The sequence below is a fragment of the Panthera tigris genome, chromosome B3 (genome assembly GCF_018350195.1).
Source record: "Panthera tigris isolate Pti1 chromosome B3, P.tigris_Pti1_mat1.1, whole genome shotgun sequence".
In the NCBI taxonomy this organism is placed as follows: domain Eukaryota; kingdom Metazoa; phylum Chordata; class Mammalia; order Carnivora; family Felidae; genus Panthera; species Panthera tigris.
Genome location: NC_056665.1, coordinates 145,466,085 through 145,480,560, shown reverse-complemented (window position 1 = coordinate 145,480,560; position 14,476 = coordinate 145,466,085). Strand labels below are relative to the sequence as shown.

At 65.7% G+C, this 14,476-nt stretch overlaps 1 protein-coding gene across 1 annotated transcript; it reads right to left on the bottom strand.

Moving 5' to 3' along the window:
- Window positions 1–385: 385 nt before the first annotated feature.
- Window positions 386–8,531, bottom strand: PLD4 (phospholipase D family member 4). The gene is made up of 10 exons (XM_042990718.1): window positions 8,415–8,531; window positions 6,483–6,676; window positions 5,921–6,104; window positions 5,659–5,779; window positions 5,127–5,254; window positions 4,363–4,563; window positions 3,608–3,747; window positions 3,301–3,466; window positions 3,116–3,212; window positions 386–2,610 (listed from the first exon to the last, which is right to left on the bottom strand). Exons 1-10 carry the CDS (start codon window positions 8,439–8,441, stop codon window positions 2,408–2,410), a joined length of 1,461 nt encoding a protein of 486 aa, XP_042846652.1. The 5' UTR covers window positions 8,442–8,531; the 3' UTR covers window positions 386–2,407.
- Window positions 8,532–14,476: the final 5,945 nt, after the last annotated feature.

Sequence of the window (14,476 nt, the reverse complement as noted above, 5' to 3'; positions counted from 1 at the left end):
GAAGAGCTGGGCTGGGAGCCCCCCACGCGGTGCCGCCCTGGCAGGGAGGAGCAGGGCTGGAGCGCTCCCCCTCGCCCCTGCGCACACGGGCCTTTCCCTGTGGCGGGCTGGGTGAGCCACCCAAGTCAGGGGATGTGAAATCCTCTGGCAAGTGGGCACGAGGCCTCTGGGCAGTTCATGAATGAGGACGGAGAAGGAGGTCGGTGGGGTCTTTGTCCCAAAAGTCCAGTGAGGCCATCCCACGGTCCAGACGCCGGCAGCCTCCCTCTCCTCTCCGTCCTGCAGACACGGTGAGCGCGGCCCTCTTGGGGACCCCGCCGTGGGGGTCTGCCTGACTCCACGGCGGAGGTGGGGGGGGGGTCTCGCCTCCCCTGAAGCTGGGGTCAAGACCCGAGGCCCCGGGGCCCTGGCGCCGGAGGCGGGAGGGGCCGCAGAGTCTCCCGACGGGGCCTCGATGCTGCGTGGACCCACCCAGGCTGCGTCCCCGTGCTCCCACAGACCGGCAGCCGAAGACAATGTGCACTTAAGACCTCCCGGTCCCTCCCTGTGGGTCAGGGATCCGAGCACAGCTCAGCTGGGTCCTCTGCTCAGGGTCCCACAGGCTGCGAGCCGGGGCTGGGCTCTCGTGGCTCGCACCGTTCAGTGGGGCAGCTCCGTGTGCCCGGGGCACCGTCAGCGCCCTGCCGCCCCGGCCTCGGCCTCGCGGTTTGCTCCTTCACCCCCGCAAGGAACAGACTCCCAGCAAGACGCCGGCACAAGCTTGTGTCGCACGGTCACCGCCGCACACTCTATTGGCTACAGGCGAAGGCAGGGGTTCCGCACCCCCAAGCGGAGGGGATCACACGCGGGTGTGGGTCCGGGAGGCGGGGGTGTGGGGACCATTTTAGGGTGTGTCCACCCCCCCCCCGGAAGCAGCCGCATCAAGGCCCCCCGGGGCGTCTCTTGAGGCTCGTCAAGCTGGGTCTCCCGTGGGGTCTGCTTTGGAGCAGGCCTTCAAGCCTGCCACCGAGATGTGGCCACCACTTCCACTGGCTGATGGCCACCGGGCCACTGGACCCGTCATCCCAGCGTGGCCTGGGGCACAGAGCCTGGGGACAGGCCACGCGCTCTGAGACACACAGGAAGCAGAGGGCAAACCCACACCGGCAGCCTTGGAGAGCAGAGCGGGTCTCGGATGGCGTCTGCTCCGGAGGGGAGCTGCCGTGCGGCATGTGAGCCCGGGGTGGGAGGCTGGGCAGCCGCTGGGGCTTGGCTGGGTCAAGTGCGGCCCACACGCAGACCAGCTCCCAGAGGCCCTGGACGCCTTGCAGGGCCACGTGGCCCCCAGACACCCCCTCCGGACGCGTGCAGGGCTGGGCGGGGAGGCGGGCTGGGTTGGGGGACCCTCTTCACCGATGAGGATGCGGATGGGTAAGGTGCCCCACCCCAGCCCGTCCGGCTCTCTCCGGGGCAGAGGGGACCGGGTGAGGCAGGGAGGAGGAGCCCCAAGATGTGGGGAGAGGAGGATCTTGTATCCACTCCCTTAGGTCCCTCGGCGTCCAGTGTCCCTTGGCCACTGAGCCAGCCCCAAGCGCCAGCCTAGGGCGGCCACAGGGTCTCCACGGGCCAGGTGGGCTCCAAAGCCTTGGCCAGAAGCCAGGAGGTGACGGAGGCTGGGGTGCCAGAGACAGGCCTCTGGTCCGGCAGGAGGCCGGGAGCTGAGGGAGGTGTCCGACGGGATTCAGACCCTGCCTCTGCAGTGTCGGCCTCCGCCTCTGCAGGGCAGCTCCCAGGACAGGGGGCTCCAGCACGCGTGTACCCGAGTCCCCACCCTGCCCCCGCCCCCTGCTCAAAACCAGGTTCTCTGGACGCTGCCCGGAGTCCTGGACCCCCTACGCACCAGGACCACCCCACGGGCCCAGGCGCCCACCTCGCCTCTCCGAGACCCGCCCTCACAGTCCTGGGTCCCCCTGTCCCGGCACCTGCCCCTGCCCCGTCCCCTGGTTCCTGCGGGCAGGGACCGGACAGCAGCGAGAGTCAGCGGCTCTCATGGCACACGGGCAGACAGCAGCTTCACCCGGCAGCTGTGTGGACCCTCACGGGGTGGGGGGTGCTGAACTCCGACCTGGAGCCAGCGGGAGGGGATGCAGCCCATGTGGGACTCACACAGAGAGGCAGGGAGGTGCAGGGGGCTTCTGAAGCAACCCCCCCTTGTGGGTGGGGACTATGGCTCTCAGATCAGGAGGGAGCATCCTGGAGGGCTCTCTACAGGAGGTGAGGTTTAAGAGGGGATGGTTCAGAGAGCTGAGGGCTGGCAAACAGTTTGCACCTGCCAGGGGTGGGGAAGTCCTGGGCCTGAGCGGGGCTTGTGAGGGTGGGGACAGGCCACCGGGAGCCATGGGGCCGGGGAATCAGGTGTGGATTGACCTCAACCCTGCCAAGCGCAGTCCTGACCCTGGGCTTGTCCGTCCAGGCCCACGGCGTAGGGGGAATCCCAGTCCCGTTCGAACAGGTGCCGTAACTGTTCCTGCACGGTGGGCACCCCCGGCCGAGCGCGGGAGGCCCTCTGGCTGACCACCAGGCCTGCCCCTGAGGTGCTGCTGAAGTAATCTTCCGACCAGTTGGAGGTGCCTGTGGGGGTGGGGTGGGGAAGAGTCCCTGACGACCGGGCTCGCACAGGGACTCTGCCGCCTGGCCCAGGTGTGTGGCTCAGCCACAGCTTCGGGGACAGGTGTGCACGGCCGCTGGCGTCCCCTCAGGTGCGGCTCGGGGCGGGGCAAGGGCCCCTCGTGTGTGAGGCTCCACCCACAGCCTCCTGGGACGGGGGTCCGGACTCAGGGCTCTGACAACCCTGTGCTCAGGACTCGCCACCTGCCGGTGGGGCCGGGTCGCAGCGGGGCTGGCCGCCTGGTCCTCGGAGCCCCGCCGGGCACCCTAGCCCTCGGCCCTGAGGGGCCCCCGCTGGACAGAAGGGCAGTGTCGCCTTCGGCACCCCGGCCCGGCCACGCTCGAGGGCCACGGCCCCCTTCTGTGGGTTTATGTGGCCCCCGCGTCCCGTACAGTTGGCACCCGGAAAGGCTCGAGGGCCCGGGGACGCCCAGGCCCGAGCCCACCGCCCACCGCCCTCGCTGCTCACCTATGTAGGCCGCCTTCTCTGTGACCATGAACTTGCTGTGGTTCACCCTGCTGAACGGGATGTTGGAGTGGTTCCTCACGGGCACAATGAAGACTTTCTTTGGGGAACGGAGAGGGGGCGGGTCAGGAAGGGGCGGGGCCGCCCCGCCCCCCGCGTCCCGTCCCGCGCAGGGAGTGGGTGCCCACCACGTCCACGGAGACGCCGGCCTCGGGGTCGCTGAGAGCCTGCAGGGACCGCAGGCCGGGGAACATCCTGGGGTCTGTGTGCAGCCAGCAGCTGACCAGCAGACGCACGCGCACGCCCCTGTTGAAGGCCGCTGTCCGCAGCGCGGTGTCCAGCACCGGCCAGTACCTGGGGGAGGGAGGGTCGGGGTCTCGGGCCTGCGGGGTCCCTGCCTGCCAGCCGCGGGCGGGCAGGGGCCCCCGCGGGACGGGGAACGGCAGCGGAGGGGCCTCCACCCTGCAGGGCCGCCGGGCTCCCACCCGGACCCACCTGGCAGGGCGGCTGAAGCGCGTCGTGGGGAAGTACTCCATCACCGAGGCGTAGATGAACTCCCGGGCGCCCCCCATCACCGCCAGCAGCGCCTCCAGGTCCCGGGTGCGGCCGTGCGGGCAGAGCGGAGGAGGCGATGCCTGTTCGGGGAGGGGGTCCCTGAGGGCACAGCCGGCCTGGCCGGAGCCGAGCCGTTTGCTTTCTGGACCTGTGACCCTAGCGTGCGCCCCACCCCCCGCCCCGCCCCAGCGTTTGGGAACCTGGAGGAAACCGAGAGGTGCTGCCTGGAGAGGGGGGGAGACTCGGGGCGGCCCCCAGTCTTGGCGGGAGAGCCTGGAAGCCGGCGGGCCTCCCCCCGCACCCCCCCCCCCCAGGCCCAGCTCGGCCCGACTTCCTGGAACAAAGCAGCCCCCTGTGCCCGGGAGGCGTGTGTCTGTCAGGGCCCCGCCCCCCCCCCCACCCGTGCAGGCCTTCCGGGGCTCCATGCTGGGTCTCCTCCTCCCCCACCCTCCCTGGTCCCAAGACGAGGCCCCTCGAGCCCACCCAGCAGTGTGCTTGGAGCCCCCCCCCCCCCGCCGCTCCCAGGACCCCAGGGTGCCCTGCCACCTCCCAGGCTGCCTGTCTCCCATGGACGGTGATGACTGGCATCCTCCCCTACAGCTGGGTCCCTCCCCTCCCCGGCCTCCCAGACCGGTGCCCCGAGGACCTGCCCCAGACCTCCCTGGGGGTCTGGCCGGCTCCTCAGCCCCTCTCACCGAGAAGTAGGCAGTGGTGGGCACCCCCTCAAAGCTGTCCCGGAGGGGCTGGAAGCGGTTGATGTGGGACGAGAGGTTCCGAGGCCAGGCTCTGGGGAGGACGGCCTTCGGCGCCCCCAGCACCCAGTAGGTCTGGAAGGTCTTCTCCAGGTCCCGGGCCAGGTGGCTGCAGTTGTAGATGATGACGCCGAGCTCCTTCACCTGCAGGGACAGGGCAGCGGCTGCGGGAGGCGGCCCCGGGGTGCGCGTGTGCGCGCGTGTGGCCCCCCAGGCAGAGCGCAGCCCCCCCCCCCCACTGGCAGCGGGTCCAGGCAGCATCACCCGCAGGAGCCACGACGGACAGCGTGCTCAGGGGAGGCGATGAGGTGGGGGTGCCCAGGGCTCCCGGCTCTTCTCGCGCACTGGGTTCTAGTAATCACAGCGACACACACGTCTCGCAAAAAAACCAGGAAATGCGTAAAATCGTTCTTTGTGTCGCGGTCCGGCCACACACGCAGCTGTCCTTGCCACCCCCGTCCTTGCACTGGGTTTCGACGTGGTCCGCAGGTGTCCGTGTAAGTGACTGGCACGGCCTCCCCAGGGGTGCCGTGGTGTCGCTCAGTGTGTCAGCGGCCGCCGGGGCCCCTGCCTTACTGACCCGGCTCTGGCGACTCCCCGCAGGGCCCCGCTTGATGGTGAGCTGCAGGGGACGTCAGGCCAAGCCCCCGGGAGTGTGGGCGGCGGATAAGCTCCGGGTGTCTCCCCGCGCTGGGCTCCGGACCCACCTGTGTCAGGGAGCGCCAGTCCATGTTGGCACTGCCCAAGTAGATGTGCCGTGCGTCCACGACCCAGAATTTGGAATGCAAGACGCCGCCGGTGAGCTTCCGCAGGGGCACGTACCGCACCTGGGCACCTGGCCGAGAGTTGGGGGCGCTGTGGCAAGGCTGGCTCTCAGCCCTGTACGTCGGGTCGACGTGTGGACCCTCACATCGGTCCTCAGCCGATGCCATCAGCGCCCCCACTTTACAGGTGGGGAAATGGAGGCGTTGACCGGCCCGGGATCCCTCCGCGCAGCCCAAGTCCGGAGCCCAGGTTTGCACGGATTGCGCCCACGGCCGCTTGCTCCCTGGCTGAGCTGCCCGCCCGAGTCCCAGCCCCACCCCGCGCTCCGCCCTGCGGAAAATGACCCCCCGGCCCTGGCCGCCCGCCCTCCTAGCGACCGAGGGGAGCAGGGGCGGCCTTTCCCGGCCTCTCCCCTTGTCCCGGGGTGCCGCACTCACGCCGGGGCTCAGAGGCCCAGGCCGGGCAGCCGCCTACCTTGGGCTGCCAGCACCTGCAGGTCAGTGGACTTCCTGGCCAGCGACGGGCTGCTGGTGGCCACGGCCAGGGAGACGTTCCTGGCCAGCCGCTGCTGCAGCTTGCTCAGAAGGGCCTCTCCCTGCGGGGCCAGGCCGGCCGTGAGGGTGACCCCTGCCGAGCCGGAGGGACCCAGACCTTTCCCCAGGAGCCTGCCCTGCACACCCACGGCTCAGAGCCAGAGACACGTGCCCGGAGGGGGCGGGCCGGGCCCCGGTCGTACCGGCCGGGAAGACGAGTCGTTGACCCCGATGTCAGGCCCCGTGAGGGACCAGTAGAAGGAGGCCACGTGGATGCTCTCTTGGGCGGCGTCCAGCAGCTGCGACCAGGCCTGGGCGAGGGGCTGGGCAGACGGGCTGCCGGCCGCGGAGGGCAGGTCCTGCGGGATGCTTTCCACAAGGACAAGCCTGCAGGAGGGGCACAGGGGCCAGCGTCCCCTCTGTCTACCTCCGTCCCCGCCGGCCGGCCGAGCCGGAGGGGCCGCTGCCAACGTGGGGCCCCGCCCAGGCCGAGGGTGCGTGCAGGGGGTGCCACCAGATTGGGCCGGGCAGACCTCAGCTGCTGGAGGGCTGTGGGCCTGAGCAGGGCTTTGGGTCTGGGCCGCCTACCGGTGCGGAGGCCCTTGGAGGCGGCCCAAGATGGCCCCGGGGAAGGGCTGGACCGGAGGTGGTGAGTGTGCGGGCTGGGCTACGCGCAGGAAGCGCGGGCAGGTGGGAGCAGGGGCGCCACCCCGGGGCAGGGGGCGGGGGCGGGGGGCGGGGTGGGGAGCCGAGAAGCCCACTCACCGGCAGGCGTCCTTCTGCTGCTGCCAGGCCCCCCCTGGCAGGGGCTCCTGGGCGGGGCTGGAGCCGTGGCCCCGGGGCCTGGTGGGCCCTTCCTCGGGGTGCAGCTGGCCCCAGGTGGGGGACAGGTGCCCTTGCCACAGGAGGTAGGCCAGGGTCATGGCACCGAGCCACAGCACAGCCAGCGCTCCCGGAACCTGAAGGGGAGAAGGGCATCACTGTGGGGTCCCCAGATGGCGTGGGCTGACGTGGCCCCTCCGGGGCCCCCGAGAGGACCAGGCCTGCGGCGGGGTGGGGCCCAACAGGCAAGGGGTTGGCGAGGTTGGCACCGAGCAGGGCCCAAGGCCACTGTGCCGGGGGGCCGGGGGGCCTGGGGCGCACTCTGTGACCCCATGCTGTCCCCCAGGCCCCCCGGAGACAGGGAGGCGAGCAGGTGCAGAGCCCCTGCTGGTCTGGCCCGGGGCTCGGCCGGGCTTCAGGGCCCCCTCCCCTGGGCCCCCAGTTCCACCGCACTGGCCTCTGTCCCATGGGCTGTGGCGTCACCGGGAGCTCCAGCCCCGCCTGGAACGGCCCCGCGGTGCCCGGGCAGCTGGGGCCCCCACAGAGGCCTCCCCGTCCCGCCCAAGGCGGCGCCCCGCTGCCCTCCCCCTGGGCGGCCTGGCCTTCAGGTGGTGGTCTCTGTGCGGAGGCTGGAGAGCAGGCGTGTGTGCGTGTGCGTGTGTGTGCGTGTGCGTGCGTGTGTCCGTCTGCGCCCGGGACCCGGCCCTCGGGCTGTTTTCCCCTCTCAGTTTCCCTCTCGGGGGTGTAGGTGTCTGAATCTCGGTTCCTTCTTTCAGCCACATGTGTGTCGAGTCCCGGAGTCACTTCTGCTTTCAGCCGGGCCCCCCTTACAGACCTTTATGTGGCCGCACGGGCTCTGTGGGTGGGACCAGAGGAACCGGCTCGGCCTCCGACTCCAGCCTGGGGTTCGCTCTAAGGCCGCCCCCCACGGGGTACGCTGGCCTGCCTCAGTGTGGGGAGCGGTGGGCCGCACGAGGCGTGTCTGCCCTGAGCCGGAATGTGAGGGGGCGGCGGGGACCCCCAGAAGCCAGAACAAGGCCTCAGGCAGAGCCAGGGAGGTCTGACAGCACCGCCTGCCAGAGTCCCCCGTAGGGGAGCTCGGGGCGTCGAGGTGCCCCCTCCACCTGGCCGAGCTGAGCTCAGGGGCTGCCCCTACCGCCCCCCCGCCTCAACCTGGGGGATCCGGGTCCGCGACCAGGCCTTCACTCTCAGGAGAGGCAGTCGGTGTGAAGTCCGGGCTGGGGACGGGGCCAAGGCGGCACCGGGGACATCCCTGCACACCCTCCCCGGATGCACCACACGGAAAAGGGCCTGTCCCCCAGGTGTCCCAGGCAGAGGGCAGCTCAGAGCCCTAGGGCCCCCATCCGGGACTTGGAGCTGTCGCAGGCACCGCCCCACCCCCCACCCCGGCCACTGATGCCCAGAGCACATCATCTCCTCTCGGCCACTGGGAACAACACTGGGAGGCCGGCCACGCAGGGCGGCCCTGGGCCACCGCAGCGCTGGCGACCAGGGCTGGGCAGAGGGTGACGCGCTAGCACAGTGGGCGGGGAGACCCTGCGGGGCAGCTCCAAGCACCCCCGGCCCCGCGGCAGGCAGCCCTGGGACCCTGCAGGTGTCAGAGGTCATGGCTGGAGGCGTGGACTTCCTGCCCTGCAGGGCGCAGAGCGTGGGACGAGGCTGCCCGGCCCAGGCAGGGGAGAGGGCCTGCCGTCCGCTGGCCGGGACGCCCCGAGGCCCTGCTGCTCCCGGCTGCACAGGCCGGAGGGGGAAGCGGGGAGGCCTGGAGACCCCCGGGCCCAGGGCTGCTGGCAGCCTGCTTCCAGGGCCCTCCGCCTGGCTCTCCCGCCCGGCCGTGGCGCGGCTGGCACTTACCCCTGGGGCTCCTGCCTTGGCGTGCATCCTGCTCCAGCGGCAGACTGCAGGCCCCCAGCTCTGTGAGGGCGGGCGGGTTCTGGCGGCCGCCAGCCCGGCCCACCTGCCTCCTCTCTGTAGCTGCTGCTTCCCCTTCTGGCCACTTCCTCTTTGTCCTGAGTACCTCCCTCTGCACCTCCCGCAGACATCTGGAGCTGGGTGAGCCAGCCGGGGGTGGGGGGGTGGGGTGGGGGCCTGCGAACTTTCACCTCCAGAGAAAATCTGCCCCTCCCGGGGGAGGCACTCTCTAGTCACAGGCTTGGGTATCGGTCAGGCTTGCTGCCGGCCACAGAGACCCGAGGAGGCCTGATTGTCCCCTTCTCTCTCCCACTAACCAGGTTTAGGGGCTGGTGGCCGGGAGACGGGGTGGGCTCCACGGCCACTGGGAGCCAGGTCCCTCTAGCTCTCAGCTCCCACTCCCTAGCGGTGACCACAGCCTCGTGGCTCCACAAAGGCTGCTGGAGTTCAGCCATCACCTCCGCGTCCTAGGGGCATGAGGGACGTCCCAGAAGTCCCACAGGGCACTTCCACTTATGTATCAAGACTGAAACGAATAGATTCCCTACAGGATCGCCACACGAGTGCCGCCCCTCACAAGAGCAGCGATTCCTTGATGGTAACGGGTCATAGTTCTGGTTTGTCTTAGTCTGTTCAGGCTGCCATAACAAGACAGTGAGGACCCGGGGGCTGGTAAACAGCACACAGCTGCTCCTCACAGCTCTGGGGGCTGGGAGCGCAAGGTCGAGGCGCCAGCAGATAGGGTGTCCTTGCGAGGGTGTCCTGGCTCGCCTGCTGTGTCCTCGAGTGGGGAGGGGCGGGGGCTCTCTGCAGGCTCCGTCCTGAGGGCACCGATAGCCTCTCGGGGTCTCCACCCTCCGGCCCTCCCGGCCTCCTGCCAGCCCACCTCCTGACACCATCCCAAACCCATCCTCCCGCGCCCCTCCTCCTCCCCTTTTCTCCCCCCTTCGAGCCAGAGGGGGCAGGGATGGCTGCGGGGGCTGTTCTCTGTTTTTGTGAGCCCGGTGTTCTCAGACCCCACCCAAGGGATCGACCCTCCGGTGTTTGTCTTTCCCTGACTCCCCTTGGGTCACGGGATGCCCGCAAGGCCCAGCCAAGGTCACCGGTGGTGGGATTTCCTTCTTTTTCATGGCTGAGTCGTATTCTGTTGCCTCTGTGAATGCACACCACATCTTTTTTTTAAGTTTATTTATTTATTTTGAGAGAGAGAGAGGGAGAGAACCAGCAGGGAAGGGGCAGAGAAAGAGAGAGAATCCCAGGCAGGCTCCGTGCTGTCGGCACAGAGCCCGACGCGGGGCTCGATCTCATGATCCGCGGGATCATGACCTGAGCCGAAACCAGGGGCCGGGCACTCGGCCGACAGAGCCCCTCAGGCGCCCCCCACACCACGTCTCCTTTATGCATTTGTCTGCCGGTGGACGCGCAGGGTGTTGCCGCGGTGTGCTGTCGTGAATAGCTCTGCAGGGGACGTGGGGGCGCGCGGCTCCCCCAGGACAGAGGCTCCCCGTCCATCGCCAGGTTTTCTCCCCCAGCCGTGTGTGTCCTTGTATCTCTTTCCTCTTACATGGAAAATGCTGGTTCCCACCAGCGTCACTATGATTATTTATCAGCTCTGGCTTGTCACATCTTTACCACGATGTCCAAGGAGCAATCCTAACGTCACCGCTCCGTGCGGCCGGGCTGGTGGGCAAGTCCCGCCCCTTCGCCAGGACTGCCTCGCGCTCCGCACGCACCTACTGACATCACCCGGGTTTCTCTCCCTGAACCTGTTAGTGGAGCGGGTCAGGGAGTTTCTCGGGTGTAATTTCCCTCGGTCTCCTGGGAGGGTCCCATACGAACCGCGATCACGCGCGGTCGGACTGGATGCGGCGGTAACGGACTTCAGCTCGTCCATCCGTGCTCACGACCGTCACTCGTCACACTTCTTTCTCGTCCTGCGTCGCCTGGTTTTCGTATTTAAATTGTATCAGAGTCCTGGAATGGATTAGGTACGCAGCCCCTTCTCCCCTTCGCCCTACGTTTCAAAGTTTGTGAAAACAGGCTAAAATACCCCTTTTCATTTGCGGGGAGCCTGGGAACCTGTCTTGATTTTTCACATCTTTGTGGGAAGGCGGTCAACCATTAATTCAGTTTCTTTAGTGGTTACAGGACCGTTCGGGCTTTCTGTTTCTCTGAGAGTCACATTTGGCAAATGATATTTTTCTAGGAACGTGTCTCTTTGTTGGCTCTTACGAGTCGCATGGACGAAGGGTATGGATAACTCCATCCTCCTCGCCGCATCCGTCCCCCACGCCCACGGTGACGCCCCCTTTTCCTTCCACACACTGGCCTTTACGCCTCCTATCTTTTCTCCCCCTTGGGAGATCTTGTCAGAATTCTGGCTCTTTTATTAATATTTTTTCAAGAAATCCACTTTTATATTTTTTGTTTCTATCACGATTCCACCTTTTATTGTATCCGTCCTTCTGCCTCCTGTCATATATTATATATTTCTGTGGTTATTTTTCTGCCTTAAGCTGGGCGTTTGACTCCTTAATCCCCAGCTCTCTTTGCTGCTACAACTGTTTAAGGGATCTGTTTTCTTTTTTTTTTAATTTTTTTAACGTTTATTTATTATTGAGAAACAGAGAGAGACAGAGCATGAGCAGGGGAGGGGCCGAGAGACAGGGAGACACAGAATCTGAAGCAAGGCTCCAGGCTCCGAGCCGTCGGCACAGAGCCCGATGTGGGGCTCGAACACACGACCCGTAAGCTGAAGTCGGACGCTCAACCGACTGAGTCACCCAGGCGCCCCCAAGGGATCCGTTTTCTGCAGAATTCTGCTTTTGCTGCGTCCCACCATCCGCTATGTGGCACCACCAATATTTACCTCTGAGTATTTTATTTTTCTGTCACTCATGAATGATCTGGAAATCTGGTTTAGGGGCACCTGGATGGGTCAGTCCGCACGGCGTGCGACTCTTGATCCCTGGGTTGTGAGTTCAAGCCCCACACTGGGTGTAGAGATTATTTAAAAATAAAATCTTAAAAAAAACAAAAAAAAGGAAATTTGGTTTCAGATTCCCAAGTGTCATGTGAAGCTCCTTCTGTCGCTGATTCGCAGCCTCCTGGCGCCGGGGCCCCGGTGGCACTGGGTCCTTGACCTCGTGCGGCCTCCGCTGGGGAGGGCCTGGGGTCTACATCCGTCTTGCGGGGCTCGCGGACGCACTGTTCAAATATTACACATCATTTCTTGCCAGTCTGTGGCGCGGGGCCACGGAGATTGCCACGTGGACTGTTGCTTCCCGCAGCGAAGGCTGTACTTCAGGTGGCTACGTCCCCGACTGGGCCACCTGTCACCACGCACTGCTCGCACTTCCCCGAATGACGGATTCCGTCTGAAAATCTATGTTGTCCGATTTTAACTTAGCTATGCCAGCTCTGTGCTGATGAATATTGGCCTGGCTTTTTAAAAAGATCCTTCTACCTTAGGCTGGTGCGTGTTCCTGTATTTCGGATCTGCGTCCTACGAGTAACAGAGCGGGGGCGCCTGGGGGGCTCAGTCGATTGGGCGCCCGACTTCGGCTCAGGTCGCGATCTCACGGTTCGTGGGTTCGGGCCCCGCGTCGGGCTCGGTGCTCGACGGCTCGGAGCCCGGCGCCTGCTTCGTCGGCTTCCGGGGCTCCCCCTCCCTCTGCCCCTCCCCCGCCCGTGCTCTGTCTCTCAAAAACGAACCCACGTGGCAAAAGCCCTCCTTGTCTGTGGTCTTCTGGAATGGTCCGAGGGTGCCGCTAGAGCGGGCGTCCCTCCTCACCCCGTCCGCAGACACCGCGTGTGCGGAACGAACGCGTTTACCGGTTTGCTGGGCGCCGGGCGGCTGCCACGGCAGCATCGATCGCCTCTGTTCTGGAGGCCCGGAGACCCGCGTCGGGGGCGGGCGGGGCCGGCTCCCGGGAGGGAGACGCGGTTCCGTTTTGCCTGCACGCGGCCCCCCACGGCGCGCCGGCTCCCCTCACCTCCGCGCCGCCTCGAGGGCCGTCCTTGCGTCTCTGGCCTCCCGCCCTGCGCGCCCGGCGCGGCCCGGTGAGGTTGCTTCGCATCCGTCCGCCGTGGGGCTCGGGGCTCCGAAACCGGAGGATGCGTGCCGCGGTCATTTCTGGAAGGTTCTCAGCCGTCGCCCACTGTCCGCGCCCTCGCGTTGTGGCGCTCGCGTTCCGTGAGCGCCGCGCGTCTCCGCCTCCGCGGTGGCATCGGGCCGGTTTCCAGCCGCCACCCCGCCCGCCAGCCGAGTCGCGTGTCCAGCTCTGTGCACCGGCCGCTCGGCGTTCTCTCGGGCTTCCGTTTCTTGCCGCAGCCTTTTCTTCCCCCCCGCCCCGAGCCCGGAGCCGATGCGCCTCCCTGGCCTCTCGCTGGGCCCCGGGAGAGATTTCCTGACCCTTCCCCTGCGCGTGCACACTTGGGGGCCCTCAGCTCGGAGCGGGGGTCTTGACGTCACCGCTGCTCTTCCTGGGCACGAGCCCCGGTCTGCCGAGCCTGCGTGCCCGGCCCCGACGGGCGGTTCTGGGCCCGCGGCTGCCCCCAGAGGCCCTGCGGCGCTCCCTGACCGTCCAGCTTCCAGTCCGCCCTGGACTCCTGGTACGCGGGGTTTCCCTTTCTTTCTTAAAATCTCAGCTTTGCGTCCGGTTTCGATTTTACTTTCAGCTCACGGTTCTAGATGTTCTGGTCGTCGGAGGGGAAGCAGAAAGCGTGAGGGGCCGAGAAGCCGGGTAGGAAGGCAGAATGCGTCGGGCGGACTCGCCAAGCCAGGGGGGGAAACACCGCAGTCCAGCAATGCCGGGGCCTCCGGGACTGAGGGTCCAGATCCTCCAGAGAAAGAGGAGCAGACCCTCCGGGCCGGTTTTCCTCCTGAGGCACCTGCTGACTCGTGTGCTGCACGGGACACGAGCACAGGGGGGTTCCGGAACATTACCGCTCAGGGCGACCTTCAGAGGAGGAGGGCGCTGGTGACGTCATGCGCCCCACAGGTGGGACTCCTGGGGACTCCAGGAGAGCAGAGCCCCGGAAGGACGGGCAGACAGGAGGTAGAGGAAGCCTTGTCTACGGCTCAGTCCCTGAGTGGACTGAAGGGATCCGTCCCTCTCTGGGGGTGATCCTCTCTGATAAGTGTAACCTCATCCACAGGATCTCTTTTCATCCCCGTTCACAATGTCTGTCACTTTAAATTCAGAGTCCCTGGGGGTTTCTGGCTCAGTCAGTTAGGTATCTGACTTGATTTCAGCTCAGGTCATAATCTCATGGTCATGAGATCAAGCCCCATATCTGGCTCGGTGTTGAGCTTAAAGCCTGCTTGGGATTCTCATATTCTCTCTCTCTCTCTCTCTCTCTCTCTCTCTCTCTCTCTCTCCCCCTCTCTCCCTCTCTCTCAGAAACAAACGAAAAAGGGTCACCAGACATCAAGGGACACCTGGCTGGCTCAGTCAGAGGAATGTGTGACTCTTAACCTCAGGGTCTTGAGTATGAGCCCCACATTGGGTGTGGAGATTACTTAAAATAAATAAACTTAAAGGGGCGCCTGGGTGGCTCAGTCTGTTGGGCATCCGACTTTGGCTCAGGTCATGATCTCACAGCTCGTGGGTTCAAGCCCCGCGTCGGGCTCTGTGCTGACAGCTCGGAGCCTGGAGCCTGCTTCGGATTCTGTGTCTCCCTCTCTCTCTCTGCCCCTTCCCCTCTCATGCTCTGTCTCTCTCTCCTTCAGAAATAAATTAAAAAACAGTAAAAAAAATTTTTTTAAATAAATAAACTTAAAAAAAAAAGAGTCACCCAGACATCAGCACATCGAACCAAGAGGAGAAGCAGGGGTCAAGTATTGGAGCGATCAAACAAGTTTGGCACCAGTTGTGATTAATATGTTCAGAACAACAAATGGCAAGATGGAAATTTTCACTTGGAGAAAGGAGACATTCTTTTTAAATCAAAGAAATTCTAGAATTAAAAATGAAATAACCACAGTAAAAAGTGCAACGTAT